General features: G+C 44.5%; 1 protein-coding gene across 1 annotated transcript in view; it reads left to right on the top strand.

Annotated features, from left to right (window-relative positions):
• LOC121574129 (F-box only protein 40-like) overlaps window positions 1–17,402 on the top strand; it is a 54,310-nt gene extending 36,908 nt beyond the window's left edge. The window contains exons 2-7 of the mRNA XM_041886738.2: window positions 10,127–10,169; window positions 10,464–11,663; window positions 15,416–15,702; window positions 15,942–16,073; window positions 16,161–16,509; window positions 16,771–17,402. Of these exons, the coding sequence (XP_041742672.1) occupies window positions 10,167–10,169; window positions 10,464–11,663; window positions 15,416–15,702; window positions 15,942–16,073; window positions 16,161–16,509; window positions 16,771–17,004 (2,205 nt within the window). The 5' untranslated portion in view covers window positions 10,127–10,166 and the 3' untranslated portion in view covers window positions 17,005–17,402. The remainder of the gene's footprint in view (window positions 1–10,126; window positions 10,170–10,463; window positions 11,664–15,415; window positions 15,703–15,941; window positions 16,074–16,160; window positions 16,510–16,770) is intronic.
• Window positions 17,403–19,007: the final 1,605 nt, after the last annotated feature.

Genomic DNA, 19,007 nt, shown 5'->3' with positions numbered 1-19,007 from the left:
TAAAACATGAAGCCTCAATGTCCCACCTTTAATTCACACCTTTAATTGATGCCCTGCTCCAAAAATCTAAGCTCTCCACTTCATAATATTATGTTGCCAACTTATGGACCCACAAAGCTTTCTCCTTCTGCTCTTCCGAGAGGCATGAAAACCACTCCTGGTATCTCTGAATGATTCTACCTTTCCTAATGCATCCTTTATCATCTTTGTGATCTCAAATGGATCTCCCAAGTATACATAATTATTAACAAATTGCACTTCACCGATGATCATTTACAACTTTTGCTATTTTAGCTCTATCTTACATTTCCACAGTCTTCCACTCACTCTCGCCGAGCTTCCTCAATGCGCCATCAGAATCAAGCAGCACTTCTGCTTCCACCATGATTCCGTACAGCTCGGGGCTGGCACCAGAACAAATCATTTGGATGGGCATTTGATTTCCATAGGGGGGCACGTTTTTTCACCGGACCTCCTATTTTTTTTATGGGTGTTATAGTAAAGACCATAGGCGGCACCTGAGTTTCAAGTTTGGGGAAGTTTACAATTTATCCTACCATTTCTACTGATCTGCATGCCAGTCATGATCATTTTTATATCTGCATTTTCGTGGAACAGTTTCATTTCAATAATAGCGTTTTTGTTCCTCAAAATCATTGTGATGTGGTTAATCATAAAAATCTTAATTAAAAATGATAAAAATGTAAAAGTAAAAATTCAGCTAAAGCGAGAGCACCAGCCTCTGCCATATGGACACATTGACACACCGTGATCCATTGGCAACTAAATAAATAAGAATGGAACTCAAAGAACCTATAGGCCAATTAAGCAGTAGGCCTATAACTTCCATCGTCAACTAAGTAAAATACAGTACCTTCAGAAAATATTCATCCCCCTTATTCCACATTTTGTTGTTACAGCCTGAATTCAAAATTTATGAAATATATATTTTTTCACCCATCTACACACCATACCCCATAATGACAGTGAAAACATGTTTTTAGAAATGATTGAAAATGAATTGAAAATGAAATACAGAAATATCTAATTTACATAAGTATTCACACCCCACAGTCAATACTTTGTAGAAGCACCTTGTCACGCCCTGGCTCTGGGGACTCTAGTATGTTGAGCCAGGGTGTGAGTTTTCATGTGTGTTGGTTCTAGTTGTTGTATATCTATGTTGGCCAGGGTGGCTCCCAATCGGAGACGGCTGTAGCTCGTTGTCTCTGATTGGGAGTCATACTTAGGTAGCCGTTAGGCATTCATTCATTGTGGTTTCTTGTTCCGTGTTGGTTTGTGTATGTAACCAGGGACGTCACGTTTTCGTTTTTGTTCGTGTGATCATTATCTAAATAAATATGTTCGCATTCAACGCTGCGCCTTGGTCCTCCTCTCTTAACGACGATCGTGACAGAAGAAACCACCAAGACTGGACCAAGCAGCGTGTCCAGGAGCCATCGCCAGGGAGATCTCTAGCAGATCTCATTCGCCTCCTCGACTGGGTCAAGCCGGGTGAGGAAAAGAAGGGCTTGACATGGAAGCAGAAGGGCGAAAGGCTGGTGAGGGACATGGAGACCTGGTCCACGGGTAGGAGAGACGCCCAGAAAATTTTTAGGGGGGGGCTAACGCCGTGGACGACGGGCCAGCAGGAGACCGCGGCAGAGCGGCCCAGCGGGTTGGCAGAGGAGGCCGCCAGGTTACGGGGGCCACTGGTCGAAGAGGGGATGGAAGGTGTAGAGGCACGGCGAGAGGTACTGGGGTGTGTTACCAGTCCGGTCCGGCCCATTCCAGATCCCTGCGTAGGACCAGTGGTGTGTGTCCCCAGTACGGTCCGGCCTGTTCCTGCTCCCCGCACCAGGCCAATGGTGCGCGTCGTCAGCCCGGCTCGGCCCGTTCCTGCTCCCGCACCAAGTCAGTGGTGCGCTCCGTCAGCCCGGCTCGGCCCGTTCCTGCTCCCCGCACCAAGTCAGTAGTGCGCTCCGTCAGCCCGGTTCGGCCCGTTCCTGCTCCCCGCGCCAAGTCAGTGGTGCGCCCGTCAGCCCGGCTCGGCCCGTTCCTGCTCCCCGCACCAAGTCAGTGGTGCGCTCGTCAGCCCGGCTCGGCCCGTTCCTGCTCCCCGCACCAAGTCAGTGGTGTGCTTCGTCAGCCCGGCTCGGCCCGTTCCTGCTCCCCGCACCAAGTCAGTGGTGCGCCCGTCAGCCCGGCTCGGCCCGTTCCTGCTCCCCGCACCAAGTCAGTGGTGCGTTTCTTCAGCCCGGTTCGGCCCGCTCCTGCTCCCCGCACCAAGTCAGGGGTGCGTTTGGTCGGCCGGCTCGGGCCGTTCCTGCTCCCCACACCAAGCCAGTGGTGTGCGTCGTCAGTCCGGCACAGCCCGTGCCTGTTCCACTGGTGCCTGGTTCAGCACGGGTCAGCTGCTTCACGCCGGAGCTAGAGCAATCCGCTCCACCAGTGTGCAGTCCAGCTCCGGTCAGCAGGGCCAGACCGGACCAGGGGTACTTTGGGGGGTTAGAGAGCGAGTGGGGATCATGCCCGGAGCCGGATCCGTCGCCAAGGCGGAGTGCCCACCCGGTCCCTCCCCTGTGGTATTTGGTTAGCGCGGTCGGAGTCCGCGCCTTTAGGGGGGGGTACTGTCACGCCCTGGCTCTGGGGACTCTAGTATGTTGAGCCAGGGTGTGAGTTTTCATGTGTGTTGGTTCTAGTTGTTGTATATCTATGTTGGCCAGGGTGGCTCCCAATCGGAGACGGCTGTAGCTCGTTGTCTCTGATTGGGAGTCATACTTAGGTAGCCGTTAGGCATTCATTCATTGTGGTTTCTTGTTCCGTGTTGGTTTGTGTATGTAACCAGGGACGTCACGTTTTCGTTTTTGTTCGTGTGATCATTATCTAAATAAATATGTTCGCATTCAACGCTGCGCCTTGGTCCTTCTCTCTTAACGACGATCGTGACACACCTTAGGCAGCGATTACATCTGTGAGTCTTTCTGGGTAAGTCTCTAAGAGCTTTCCACACCTGGATTGTGCAACTTTTGCCCATTATTATTTTGCCATAGATTTTCAAGTAGATTTAAGTCAAAACTGTAACAGGAACATTCACTGTCTTCTTGGTAAGCAACTCCAGTGTAGATTTGGCCTTGTGTTTTAAGTTGTTGTTCTGCTGAAAGTTGAATTAATCTCCCAGCGTCTTGTGGAAAGCAGACTGAACCAGCTTTTCCTCTAGGATTTTGCCTGTGATTAGCTCCATTCTGTTTATTTTTTCATCCTGAAGAACTCCCCAGTCCTTAACGATTACAAGCATACCCATAACATTTGTATTTGTATTTATTATGGATCCTCATTAGCTGCAGCAGCTACTCTTCCTGGGGTCCAGCAAAATTAAGGCAGTTAAACATTTTAAAAACATTACAATACATTCATAACAGATTTCACAACATATTAAGTGTGTGCCCTCAGGCCCCTACTCTACTACCACATATCTATAACGTGTGTGTATAGTGTCTATGTTTGTGTTGCTTCACAGTCTCCGTTGTTCCATAAGGTGTATTTTTATCTGTTTTTTAAATCTAATTTTATGAGTTACTTGATGTGGAATAGAGTTCCATGTAGTCATGGCTCTATGTACTACTGTGCGCCTCCCATAGTCTGTTCTGAGCTTGGAGACTGTGAAGAGACCTCTGGTGGCAGGTCTTGTGGGGTATGCATGGGTGTCCGAGCTGTGTGCCAGTAGTTCAAACAGACAGCTCGGTGCATTCAACATGTCAATACCTCTCAGAAATACAAGTAGTGATGAAGTCAATCTCTCCTCCACATTTGAATTTTCTTCTGCTGCTCGATCTGCTACTCTTTTCATCTCGTAATGATTTGTCCCAAATACAATACTTTTAGTTTTCAAATATTTAGGACTAACTTATTCCATGCCACCCATTCTGAATCTAACTGCAGCTCTTTGTTAAGTGTTGCTGTCATTTCAGTCTCTGTGGAAGCTGACGTGTATAGCATTATAGACATCCACATACATAGACACACTGGCTTTACTCAAAGCCAGTGGCATGTTGTTAGTAAAGATTGAAAAAAGTAAGTGGCCTAGACAGCTGCCCTGGGGAATTCCTGATTCTACCTGGATTTTGTTGGAGAGGCTTCCATTAAAGAACACCCTCTGTGTTTTTTAAGACAGGTAACTCGTTGTCCACAATATAGAAGGGGGTGTGAAGCCATAACACATACTGTAAATTTTTCCAGCAACAAAATATGATCGATAATGCCAAAAGCCGAACTGAAGTCTAACAAAACAGTCACCGCAATCTTTTTATCATCAATTTCTCTCAGCCAATCATCAGTCATTTGTGTAAGTGCTGTGCTTGTTGAATGTCCTTCCCTATAAGCGTGCTGAAAGTCTGTTGTCAATTTGTTTACTGTAAAATAGCATTGTATCTGGTCAAACACCATTTTTTCCAAAACTTTACTAAGGGTTGGTAACATGCTGATTGGTCGGCTATTAGAGCCAGTAAAGGGGGCTTTACTATTCTTAGGTAGGGGAATAACTTGTGCTTCCCTCAAGACCTGAGGGCACACACTTTCTAGTAGGCTTAAATTGAAGATATGGCAAATAGGAGTGGCAATATCATCTGCTATTATCCTCAGTAATTTTCCATCCAAGTTGTCAGACCCCGGTGGCTTGTCATTGTTGATAGACAACAATACTTTTCACCTCTTCCACACTTACTTTACGGAATTCAAAATTCCAATGCTTGTCTTTCATAATTTGGTCAGATATTCTTGGAAGTGTAGTGTCAGCTTTTGTTGCTGGCATGTCATGCCTAAGTCTGCTAATCTTGCCAATGAAAAAATCATTAAAGTAGTTGGCAATATCAGTGGGTTTTGTGATGAATGAGCCAGCTGATTCAATGAATGATGGAGCGGAGTTTGCCTTTTTGCCCAAAATTTCATTTAAGGTGCTCCAAATCTTATGTCATTTATCTTTGTTTCATAATGTAGTTTATTTTTATTTTTATTCAGTTTAGTCACATGATTTCTCAATTTGCAGTACATTTGAAAATCGGTTGTACTGTACTGCCAGACCTATTTAGCATCTCTTTTGCCTCATCCCTCGCAACCATAACATTTTTAATTCCTCATCAATCCACTGGGATTTAACAGTTTTTACAGTCATTTTCTTAATGGGTGCATGCTTATCAGTTACTGGGATAAGCAATTTCATAAATGTGTCAAGTGCAGCATCTGGTTGCTTGTCACTACACACAACAGACCAACAAATATTCTTTACATAAACAACATAGGAATCACTACAAAACTTTTTTATATGACCTCTTATACACTATATTAGCCTTTGGAACTTTGGTTGTCCTAGATATGGCTACTATAATGTGATCACTACATCCGATGGATTTGGATACTGCTTTCAAACAAATTTCTGCAACATTAGTAAAGATTTGATCAATACATGATTTCATTCCTGTGCTGTTTGTAACTACCCTTGTAGGTTTATTGATCACCTGAACCAGGTTGCAGGCACTAGTTACAGTTTGAAGCTTTCTCTTGATTGGGCAGTCACCATTGGCCTGATGGTGAAATTCCTGAGTGGTTTCCTTCCTCTCCTGAGTTAGGAAGGACGCCTGTATCTTTGTAGTGAATGGGTGTATTGATACATCCAATTAATAACTCCACATGCTCAAAGGGATATTCAATGTCTACTATTTTTATTTATATCTACCAATAGGTACCCTTCTTTGCGAAGCATTGGAACACCTCCCTGGTCTTTGTAGTTGAATATGTGCTTAGAATTCACTGCTCAACTGAGGGACCTTACAGGAAATCGTATGTGTGGTTTTACAGAGATGATGTAGTCATTCAAAAATCATGTTAAACACTATTATTGCACACAGAGTGAGTCCATGCAACTTATTATGTGACTTGTTATGCATATTTTTTACTAATGAACTTATTTAGGCTCCTGAATTTATAAAGGGCTTGAATACTGACTTATTAATTAATTTGGACAAAAATTGAAAAACATAATTACACTTTGACATTATGGGGTATTGTGTGTAGGCCAGTGACAAAAAATCTCTATTTAACACATTTTTAATTCATGCTGTAACACAACAAAATGTGTAAAAGGTCAAGGGGTGTGAATATTTTCTGGAGTATATTTGGAAAGTATTCAAACCCCTTGACTTTTTCAAAATGTTGTTAAGTTACAGCCTTATTCTAAAATTGATTAAATTAAATGTTTTCCAGGTCCTCACGAGTGACACAGCGGTCTGAGGCACTGCATCACAGTACTTGAGGCGTCACTACAGACCCGGATTCAATCCCAGGCTGTGTCACAACTGGCTGTGACCGGGAGTCCCATAGGGAGGTGCACAATTGGCCCAGTCTTGTTCGGGTTAGGGGAGGGTTTGGCCGGGGGGCTTTACTTGGCTCATCGTGCTCTAGCGACTCCTTGTGGAGGGCTGGGCGCCTGCAGGCTGACTTCGGTCATCAGTTGAACGGTGTTTCCTCTGACACATTGGTGCAGCTGGCTTCCGGGTTAAGCGGGCAGGTGTTAAGAGGATGCATGACTCGACCTTCGCCTCTCCCGAGCCAGTTGGGGAGTTGCAGCGATGAGACAAGATCGAAATTGGAACAAACAATTCCTCATCAATCTACTCACAATACCCCATAATGGAAAAGCGAAAAAAGGTTTTTAGAAATTTTTGCAAATGTATTAAAAATAACAAAACAGAAATACCTTTTTTACATGATTATTCAGACCCTTTGCTATGAGACTCGAAATTGAGCTCAGGTGCATCCTGTTCACATTGATCATCCTTGAGATGTTTCTACAACTTGATTGGAGTCCACCTGTGGTAGATTCAATTGATTGGACAGGAATGGAAAGGCACACACCTGTCTCACAGGTCCCACAGTTGACAGTGCATGTCAGAGCAAAAACCAAGCCATGAGGTCGAAGGAATTGTCGATAGAGCTCTGAGACGGGATTGTGTCGAGGCACAGATCTGGGGAAGGGTACCAAAACATTTCTGCAGCATTGAAGGTCCCCAAGAACACAGTGGCCTCCATCATTCTTAAATGGAAGACGTTTGGAACCATCAAGACGCTTCCTAGAGCTGGCCGCCCGGCCTAACTGAGCAATCGGGGGAGAAGGGCCTTGGTCAGGGAGGTGATCAAGAACCCGTTGGTCACTCTGACAGAGCTCCAGAGCTCCTCTGTGGAGATGGGAGAACCTTCTAGAAGGACAACCATCTCTGCAGCACTCCACCAATCAGGACTTTATGGTAGAGTGGCCAGACGTAAGCCACTCCTTAGTAAAAGGCACATGACAGCCACTTGGAGATTGCCAAAAGGCACCTAAAGGACTGTCAGACCATGAGCAACAAGATTCTCCGGTCTGATGAAACCAAGATTGAACTCTTTGGCCTGAATGCCAAGTGTCACGTCCGGAGGAAACCTGGCACCATCCCTACGGTGTAGCATGGTGGTGGCAGCATCATGCTGTGCAGATGTTTTTCAGCAGAGCTAGGACTTGAACCCGATCGAACATCTCTGGAGAGACCTGAAAATAGCTGTTTAGTGATGCTCCCCATCCAACCTGACAGAGTTTGAGAGGATCTGCAGAGAAGAAAGGGAGAAACTCCCCAAATACAGGTGTGCCAAACTTGTAGCGTCATACCCAAGAAGACTCAAGGCTGTAATCGCTGCCAAAGGTGCTTCAACAAAGTACTGAATAAAGGGACTGAATACTTACACTACTAGTGAAAAGTTTGGACACACCTACTCATTCAAGTGTTTTTCTTTATTTTTACTATTTTTTACATCGTAGACTAATAGGGAAGACATCAAAACATTATCTTCACTATTATTCTACAATGTAGAAAATAGCAAAATAAAGAAAAACCTTTGAATGAGTAGGTGTGTCCAAACTTTTGACTGGTACTGTATGTAAATGTAATATTTCAGTTTTTTATATTTAATACATTTGCAAAAAATTCTAAATACCTGTTTTTGCGTCATCATTATGGGATATTGTGTGTAGATGAGAGAAAAAACGAAACTATTTAATCAATTTTAGAATAAGGCTGTAACATAACAAAATGTGGAAAAGTAAAGTGGTCTGAATACTTTCCGAATACACGGTAGGGCTAAAGCCGACAAATGAAAACAGTAGAAAATATCCTGATAAGAATTCTGGTTATTTCAATCGCATTCATCTCTCTGCTCCGCCTGTCTGCCTTCCTTTCTATCTGTCTTGACTTGAGCTATCGCTAGTGAATTGCATCATTGTATCAAATCAATCAACTGGTACCAAATGAAATCTTAGGATAGAAGCAAGGGGAAATAATGTGCGAGTTAAGATGAGATGATTTGGACAGCAACATGAACATGATGATATTCCTATGAAGGCTTTGTGATAATGGAACTGTTGGCAGGCATAGTGTGCCTGTGACGGCCAATACAGCACGGCTTGGTACACTGCTCGTCCAATCAGGATCCAAACAACAGCAAAATGATCTTAAAAAAACGGATTAAACAACATCTAAAACACATCATGGGGGAAGTTAGGTAATGTGATAAATATATTCCTTTTATGCAAATGTATACACATTTAAATCATTATATTGTTCAGAAACTACACTGAACAAAAATATAAACGCAACATGTGAAGTGTTGTTCCCATGTTTCATGAGCTGAAATAAAAGATCCCAGAAATGTTCCATACGCACAAAAGCTTATTTCTGTAACTTGGGTGTTGCAAGCAAACACCCAAGTTACAGATGGGATCATCTTCATATCAGTCATAATTCAACTTCACACACAATACAACAAACAGTCCATCCAAAGTCTTCAATAATTTCTATGATGAGTGTCTGTTGGCTGTCATGGACAAAGTGGAGGTGAAATAAAAGATCCTGGAAATTTTCCACAAGCACAAAAAGCATATTTCTCTAAAATATTGTGCCCCAATTTGTTTACATCCCTGTTAGTGAGCATTTCTCCTTTGCCAACATAATCCTCCACCTGACAGGCGTGGCATATCAAGAAGCTGATTAAACAGCATGATCATTACACAGGTGCACCTTGTGCCGGGGACAATAAAGGGCCACTCTAAAATGTGCAGTTTTGTCACACAACGCAATGCCACAGATGTCTCAAGTTTTGAGGGAGCGTGCAATTGGCATGCTGACTGCAGGAATGTCTCACAACCGCAGACCATGTGTATGGCGTCATGTGGGTGAGCGGTTTGCTGATGTCAACGTTGTGAACAGAGTGCCCCATGGTGGCGGTGGGACAACGAACTCAATTGCATTTTATCGATGGCAATTTGAATGCAAAGAAATACCGTGACGAGATCCTGAGGCCCATTGTGAGGCCCATTCTTTTAAGGTATCTGTGACCAACAGATGCATATTTGTATTCCCAGTCATGTGAAATCTATAGATTAGGGCCTAATGAATTTATTTCAACTGACTGATTTCCTCAAATGAACTAACTCAGTAAAACCTTTGAAATTATTGCATGTTGCGTTTATATTTTTGTTCATTGTATTTTAAACATGTTTTTACTTGTTGATAGACAGTGACTAGAGGTAACAGGAAAGACATGAGAAAACATGGACTACATTCCGATTCTCTACCCTAGCCAGAAGTGCGCACTTGTTTGAGGAATATGGTGGAAACTCCCTCCAGGCATGCTTGCACCAATCCAATGCGTTTAAATGCATAAGGGGGAGTGAATGAGTGCACACTTCTGGACAAGGGAAGATAATAAGAACACAGACGTTGTGTCAAATAGGTAGTGGGACGGATTCACCCATGGGGGTGGTGGGACTAACCGCTGGACCACCCCCAGGTCTCTAGCTGACAATGTCAATTCTTGTTTTATGGTTGTGTACATGGAGGGAGTGGGGCATAACAGTGACTATATTATGATTACATGTCTTTACGGCAGATTTATGACAGATTACTTGCCAACAAAGTTAATGTGATTCTCATGATTGTCAGTGTTATATCTGCCCTGTTATTGTTTGTTGTTATTACCTCTACCTTTAGGCAAGTTGACACAAAACAACTTTATTGACTTATGATATCAATTATTTGTTTTTCAGGATATTCAACAATTATATGACACACTGAAGTTCTGTGGGTATGGTAAGTTCAAAATTAATTTGAACTAAAAATGAATCAAATTTCAATAGCTATTGAAACCAAATAAAGACAATCATAAAATAGGAAGTTAAAACAGAGTTCATGTTTTTGATTGAGAGTAGTTTTGACTCTTTGCCTGTGTTCTTTGCCTATGACTACCTCTCTCTTGCTTTGTCCCTCACTCCCTTCCTCCCTCTCACCCTCTGTCTCTGTTTTTCTCGCTCCGTCCCTCACTCTCTTGCTGTCTCTCTCATTCCCTCTACCTCCCTCTCTCCCTGTGTCTCGCCCTCCCCTAAGGTTCGTCCTTCCCGCCCACCTGGTCACCGCCACTGTGACAGCTGTTTCAACAAGTGCTGCAAGGCCCCTGTGGAGATCTCGGTGTCATGTGTGCTCATCCCCTGCCACCTGCTGTGTGGCGCCCTCTTCCACCTGTGCAAAGAGGAGGAGCATGCGCTGCTCTGCCCCAATGAGAGGGTGCCATGCCTAAACGCGGGCTTCGGCTGTCCAATCAGCATGCCCCGTTCCAGGCTGGCGGCGCACCTGCACGTCTGTCCAGCCAGCGTGGTGTGCTGCTCCATGGAGTGGAACCGCTGGCCAGCCGAGGACGCCCAGTCACACACACATACGGCCCTGCAGGAGAACCTAGTGAAGGAAGAGGAGGAGGGAGGAGGACACGGGGAGGCGCTGGACCTGGCCATGGCTCTGAGAGATCAGCACCACCTGTTCCACTCCCTGAAGATGAAGAATCTCTTCCCTGAGCTGACTGAGAGGGTGGAAGAAGAGGAGAGGGAGGAGCAGAGGAGAAGGCGGGGGAGGAGGAGGGAGAAGGAGGAGAAGGAGAGGGAGGCCCTGGAGGCACAGGGAGTGGTTGGAGGAGTGTCTTTCCCTAACAGGGTAGGCTGTGGGTCTCCTGCTGATCGAGGATGGTATGGACCCCTCCCTGAGAATATTCAGGAGGCGGTTAGGGAGAGGGACAGAGAGAGGGAGGAGGAGAGAGAGCTGACCCAGGAGGAGAGGGAGGAGCTGGCCAGGGGAAGGGGGGTAGGATCAGAGGGCCTGGTGGGCTACATCTGGGAGCGCATGTTTAACATGGAGAGGGGAGGCTGCATGATAGCTGAGGCTAACCAAGAGGCAGGGGCAGGGGGCAGAGGTCAGGGTCAAGCATCAGGGGTTAGAGGTCAAGAGACGGAGGCACATCAGTCACAGACCCTGACCACCACAGAGACACACGCACTTAATGACGCACACACAGACACATGCCCCAACTCCCAGTGTGTGGCCTGTCTGGCCGGCCCTAAGAAGAAGCAGATGTATTACTACGGCCAGCTGGAGCCCATGAAGATCAACACAGTGAGGACCTTTAAGATTCCCACCAGCTTCACGGCCAAACACACACGCATCAGGAACCCCGGACACTGGAAGAGGGTGGATGTGGCCGTGGACACCAGCGACCTGGGGGTGGAGCCACAGGACATGCCAATCTGGGAGGAGGTGCAGGTAAGAGTTCAAGGTGAACTCTCTGGATATCTCCAGTCAAAGTAGTTGCAGACCGACAGTCTCCCATTATAGTTCTCTAGTCTCCTACTAACATCAATTCATTGCCTAAGTGAAAATTTGGGCTCACCACTGAGGAAATTGCCGCACCTACAGTGGCTTGCGAAAGTATTAACCCCCCTTGGAATTTTTCCTATTTTGTTGCCTTACAACATGAAATTAAAATTGATTTTGGGGGGGGTTGTATCATTTGATTTACACAACATGCCTACCACTTTGAAGATGCAAAATATTTTTTGGGGTGAAACAAACAAGAAATAACACAAATAAAACAGAAAACTTGAGCGTGCATAACTATTCACCCCCCCCAAAGTCAATACTTTGTAGAGCCACCTTTTGCAGCAATTACAGCTGCAAGTCTCTTTGGGTATGTCTCTATAAGCTTGGCACATCTAGCCACTGGGATTTTTGCCCATTCTTCAAGACAAAACTTCTCCAGCTCCTTCAAGTTGGATAGGTTCCGCTGGTGTACAGCAATGTTTAAGTCATACCACAGATTCTCAATTGGATTGAGGTCTGGCCTTTGACTAGGCCATTCCAAGACATTTAAATGTTTCCCCTTAAACCACTCGAGTGTTGCTTTAGCAGTATGCTTAGGGTTATTGTCCTGCTGGAAGGTGAACCTCCGTCCCAGTCTCAAATCTCTGGAAGACTGAAACAGGTGTCCCTCAAGAATTTCCCTGTATTTAGCGCCATCCATCATTGCTTCAATTCTGACCAGTTTCCCAGTCCCTGCCGATGAAAAACATCCCCACAGCATGATGCTGCCACCACCATGCTTCACTGTGGGGATGGTGTTCTCGGGGTGATGAGAGGTGTTGGGTTTGAGCCAGATATAGCGTTTTCCTTGATTGCCAAAAAGCTCAATTTTAGTCTCATCTGACCAGAGTACCTTCTTCCATATGTTTGGGGAGTCTCCCACATGGCTTTTGGCGAACACCAAACGTGTTTGCTTATTTTTTTCTTTAAGCAATGGCTTTCTTCTGGCCACTCTTCCGTAAAGCCCAGCTCTGTGGAGTGTATGGCTTAAAGTGGTCATATGGACAGATACTCCAATCTCCGCTGTGGAGCTTTGCAGCTCCTTCATGGTTATCTTTGGTCTCTTTGTTGCCTCTCTGATTAATGCCCTCCTTGCCTGGTCCGTGAGTTTTGGTGGGCGGCCCTCTCTTGGCAGGTTTCTTGTGGTGCCATATTCTTTCAATAAAAAAAATATGGATTTAATGGTGCCCTGTGGGATGTTCAAAGTTTTGGTTATATTTTTATAACCCAACCCTAATCTGTACTATTCCACAACTTTTTCCCTGACCTGTTTGGAGAGCTCCTTGGTCTTCATGGTGCCGCTTGCTTGGTGTTGCCCCTTGCTTAGTGGTGTTGCAGTCTCTGGGGCCTTTCAGAACAGGTGTATATATACTAAAATCATGTGACACTTAGATTGCACACAAGTGGACTTTATTTAACTAATTATGTGACTTCTGAAGGTAATTGGTTGCACCAGATCTTATTTAGGGACTTCATAGCAAAGGGGGTGAATACATATACACTCACCACTTTTTCGTTATTTATGTTTGAGAATTTTTTTTCATTTCACTTCACCAATTTGGACTATTTTGTGTATGTCCATTAGATGGAATCCAAATAAAAATCAATTTAAATTACAGGTTGTAATGCAACATAATAGGAAAAACACCAAGGGGGATGAATACTTTTGCAAGGCACTGTATTTTGAGTAATTCCTGTCCTAGAGCGGAAATTCTCATTTAGGTTCCACCTCAAAGACTGACGCAGGATGCTAATACATATTCAGGAATTGGGGGTGGGAACGTTGTGGTGATTTCCATGTGTAGCAGAGAAATAACAACAAATAAGATACTGACTGACAGTTGTCAGAGTAACAAGCTAGCTAGCTACAGTGGGGAGAACAAGTATTTGATACACTGCCGATTTTGCAGGTTTTCCTACTAACAAAGCATGTAGAGGTCTGTAATTTTTATCATAGGTACACTTCAACTGTGAGAGACGGAATCTAAAACAAAAAATCCAGAAAATCACATTGTATGATTTTTAAGTAATTAATTTGCACAAAAGCAATAATGGCATTATAATGAATATAAGTGTCGATATGACAGCAGTCATAAATAGTCAATTATTGTCAGCTCATGCTTACATGGTTTCACGCAATGGCATCAGTTGGATTTCATTTAGCGCTTATCCCTTGTGCTAACAGTCGACACAAATCTTCACCCCTTTCACTTGCTTGACACACTTCCCACAAACACGTCACTTGCAGGTGACACAAGTGTCTTGGGTTCTGTTCTTTGTGCATCTGGTCACAAGGCACTGTCTCCTCCCTGGAAGCTTGGAGAATTTGACATGCATAAAGGCTCCCATGGAATCTTTGCTGCTGCCTTGGCCCTCATATGTCTCTCACGTAGCCCACATGCCAGACTCATGATGAAGTCTCTCCAAAACATCCACACCAACCTGTGGAACAGAATAGAGCAGAAAACATTAGGATGATTTTTCCATCAGAAAAAAAACTTGTTATACAGAAGAGAATAATGCATTGCATAAGTTTATCTATATATATGGCGATGGGTATTATATAATATTGACATACCTTTGATTGTAGCAGCGCTAACGCAGCATGTGCATCCATTCGTCTTGGTCTTCTTGCTATTGTAAATTACGCACTCTCTCACTGTGTACTCCATGTAGGCCAGAGTAGATTCATAAGACTGCTTGGATTTTGGTGGACTGATATAGGGTACATACCATTTTGAGATTATAATTTGAATATACAAATACAATACAATAACCCGCCTTGTTCTTCATTCACAATTGGTGATTACACATAATTATGCATCATTCACTTCCCCTTGCTCATCAAGGCAAAGGTTGGCTATTTGAAGAATCTCAAATATAATATGTATTTTGATTTGTTTAAAACTTTTTTGGTAACTACATGATTCCAAATGTGTTATTTCATAGTTTTGATGTCTTATTCTACAATGTAGAAAATAGTAAAAATAAAGAAAAACCCTTGAATGAGTAGGTGTGTCCAAACTTTTGACTGGTACTGTATATACTTATTTAGGAAAAGTCAAGGACGGAGGAGGGCATGATTTAGAAAATAGTAGAGTAATAAAATAAATAAATTCATGAGCAGTCAAAATGACTGCGTTAGCGGTTCTAGTGTTAAGTAGACCGGAACTGACAATTTTTCTAAAATGGTAAACGGTCTTAGTGAACTATCTTCATTTATCCACCATCTTTGCTGTAGCCAAAGATAATCTATTATTTTGCTCAGCTCAGTGGTGACTTGCGAACTTTGCAGGTGTTTCTGATTAATAAACAATTCCATGCTGGTGGGTGGTACCATTCAAATTAAACCCAGCACTGAAACGAAATGTAGGCGAAAAATAATTTACACGTCATTTCATAGGAAAAGACACGTCATTGGCACAAATTTGCACAAAGCGGGCAGTTCGGTTCTGTCACTTCAAGCCCAAATACATCATACTTTGACTAAAACAATGACTTATTTACTTATATCATGGGTAAGCTCTGGCCATTTTCTTTCAGCTCAAAAAAGTGGATTTCTACTGGTTGGTGTGGGTGTTTAATCTTGTCCAGCAACAGTGTAAAAGGTTAGGATTGCATATTACTCCCAAACTCTTCCTGCATGTATCCTCCAGGCCAGTCTGCTGTGTTCTCTGGAGAAGGAGCTGAGGGGTCACCTAATCGCTGAGTCACAGTCCAGCGACGCTCTCCTGAGCGACACGGGGACGCAGACCTACGCCTTCCTGTCAGCTCCGTTCGGTCGTGACACCTCATTGGCCAGTCTGACGGAGGACCGCCCCCTCCAGCTCCACCTCCAACTGCAGGCGAAGAGTGTGACGACCCGACACAACAAGACTAGCTCCGCCTTCACCTTCCTCTGTGGACACTCCTTCCAGCGCAGAGAGTTCCCCAAGCACTTCAGGTACTCCAAACACTTCAGGTAGCCCAAACACTTCAGGTATCTCAAACACTTCCAACGGAGAGAGTGCCGCAAAAACGTAATGTACTCAAAACACTTCAGTTACCCCAAACACTTCAGGTACCCCAAACATTTCAGGTACCTGACACTCTGTCATGTAGTAGCCTTGATATGGCTGTACAGCCTCCTTTAGTATGGTGTCTAGACAAATAAAAGGAATGTTCCTCATCATTATTATTCAGGAACGTGCACACCGACATACAGATGTGCGCTAGTGGCTGGTTTGAGCAGAGGTGTCCCCTGGCCTACCTGGGCTGCACCTACAGCCAGAGGAGGTTCCAGCCCTCCACACACACCGCCACCGTCACCTACAAGTAAGAAAGCTCCCTCATAGAAATATACAGACTGCCCTTACCCTTACCTTGACCCTGACAATAACTCTATCTAACCTGTACCTCCAGCCAAGAGCTTAGTAGCTTCAGCCTGAGACCCAGTGTCCCTGCCTCTCTAAATGAGGAACCCCAACACTCCAAGTCCCAGCCTGCTCAAGAACCAGTCTCAAACCTCAGGAGGCGAAGGTCGAGGGGAGGAGGAGGAGGGGACTGGGACTCTCTGAGCGCTCTGCCCTACGAGGTGCTGTACCACATGACCAGCTTCCTGGACAGCCTGTCCCTGTCCCAACTGGCCCTGGTTTCCCGCCTCATGAGGGAGGTGTGTTCCTCTCTGCTGCAGGACAGGGGGATGGTCTCCCTCCTCTGGGAGAAGAAGACCTACAAGACTGGCATGGCCAAGTGGAAGGCCAAGAAGGTGGTGAGTTAGCCGAGACAGGAGAAGTCTCTATCTTACTTTTTTACGGTGCTTTTCCTTTGTTGATTTCCTCTTCTCTCTATTCCTTCCTCCTCTCATCTTCCCCTCCCCTGTACTCTCCCTCCACACCTCCCCTCCCCTGTACTCTTCCTCCACACCTCCCCTCCCCTGTACTCTCCCTCCACGCCGCCCCTCCCCTGTACTCTCCCTCCACGCCTCCCCTCCCCTGTACTCTCCCTCCACGCCTCCCCTCCCTCTGCCCAGGTGTGGCAGTTCAGTACACTGTTCTCTCCAGTGGAAGCATGGTGTTTCGACAACGATGTACCCTCCATGTCAGACCACCTGAAGGTGTGCCCTTACTATGAGATGGAGCCCAGGACCGAGCGTGTGCTCCTGCCTCACATTGTCAACAACAAAATAAACACAGACACACAAAGCAAGAGCAATAGTCTGGTCACCCTGTTCCAGAAGAAGAAGACTTTGAATAGTGTTTCATAAAATTTTATAGTGGTTCATAAGCTTTGAATAGTAGTTCATAAGGTTTGAATAGTGGTTCATTTGTGCTGCACCTACAATCATCTACCCTGAGTGCCAGTCTGTTTGTGCCATCATGCCAACTCCTTGTCACTCATTGTCATGCCAAACATGTATGGCTTGACAATGACAACAATAGAGTTGGCAAGAGCATAAACAGGTCAAAGACCAGGTTAGCGATCCACTTAAAGAGCCACTGAACACGTTGATTGGCATGTGCGTTTTTCTGTTGCTCATTAGAAAAATGAGATTTCAGTCTTAGAAGTGTGTTTCCTGACCGATTCCGCGCTTGGTTAATGATGTTTGTCCCCCATGAGACACTGCGGAAGCCTATTTCACTTCCTCAAAATCCCCAGAATGAATCTAAGATAACTCAAGAAATCTATAATTAATTTTGACGTTTTTGCCGAGGATGTTTAGTTGCACATATTTACATCTAACTAAGGCGTTTGGTGCAGTATTTCTCAAGTAAAAAAATTTTGGTGACGTGTTGTCTTATGTAAACAAAGTCGAAGCAGCTGGGCAGGTTTGTTTCACTGTCTATGCTATTGGATAGAGAGCAATCACTGCAGCTGTTCACTCCATGTTAGTGGGCAAATGGACATCTTCAAATCAAAACCCAACCTTCATTTAACCGTTGTTCCAAACTCAAGAGTACCCCCAACACTACAGCAAACATTTTGTTGTAACCCTGGAGAAGAACACCTTTCTACCATGCTAGAGCTGCCCCAGACAACTGTAATTGCTGTTATTGTGAAGTGGAAACATCTAGGAGTGGTAGGCCACACAAGCTTACAGAACGGGACCGCCGAGTGCTGGAGTTCTCTGGAGTGATGAATCATCTGACACCATCACCAACGGACAAATCTGGGTTTGGCGGATGCCAGGAGAACGCTACCTTCCCGAATGCATAGTGCCAACTGTAAAGTTTGGTGGAAGTGGAATAATGGTCTGGGGCTGTTTTTCATGGTTCGGGCTAGGCACCTTAGTTCCAGTGAAGGGAAATCTTAATGCTACAGCATACAATGACATTGTAGACGATTCTGTGCTTCCAACTTTGTGGCAACAGTTTGGGGAAGTCCCTTTCCTGTTTCAGCATGACAATGCCCCCGTGCACAAAGCGAGGTCCATACAGAAATGGTTTGTCGAGATCGGTGTGGAAGAACTTGAAAGGCCTGCACAGATCCCTGACCTCAACCCCATCGAACACCTTTGGAATTAATTGGAAAGCCGACTGCGAGCCAGGCCTAATCGCCCAACATCAGTGCCCAACCTCACTAATGCTCTTGTGGCTGAATGGAAGCAAGTCCCCGCAGCAATGTTCCAACATCTAGTGGAAAGCCATCCAAGAAGACTGGAGGCTGTTATAGCATATTAATGGCCATGATTTTGGAATAATAAAAGAATTAGACAGCCCACAATTCTTCATCATCATTACACTATTGTTCTAAATTCAATCATCCTCATCATCATTCAGATCAATCAAATCCAATCACCATCTTCACCCTCCTCATTATTCAGTTCATTGAAGTCACATTCACCATTATCAGTTTCTATCTGCTTTCTATCACCCATTCATCCATTGACGACAGAATAGCATATTTTAAGTTTAATTTGATTATGTTACCAGTTTTTGCTTAATAGCCAGAGCAATGCTGCCGAGTGAGTGGTCATGTGTTGAATGCATGGACAGATTGGATATAGAGCTGCACCTCTTGAATTTTGAGTGATTTGACAAAGGTTAGTGTCATAGAAACTGCAGAATATGCTCTTTCTGATACTATATAGAAATCAAAATGTTTTAAATGGATGTAACTCTGAAGGAGGATTTTATAAATTGATGCTCCTTTCCCTGCATCTGTAAATTAGAATAGAATAGAACAGAATAAAACTTGATTGTCCATCCAGAATGGACATTTTCCTTTGGCATCACATTACATTAAAATAATCGCATACACATACGTTCT

This window comes from Coregonus clupeaformis, chromosome 9, assembly GCF_020615455.1.
Source record: "Coregonus clupeaformis isolate EN_2021a chromosome 9, ASM2061545v1, whole genome shotgun sequence".
Classification (NCBI taxonomy): Eukaryota; Metazoa; Chordata; class Actinopteri; order Salmoniformes; family Salmonidae; genus Coregonus; species Coregonus clupeaformis.
This window is presented reverse-complemented; position numbering and strand designations above follow the sequence as displayed.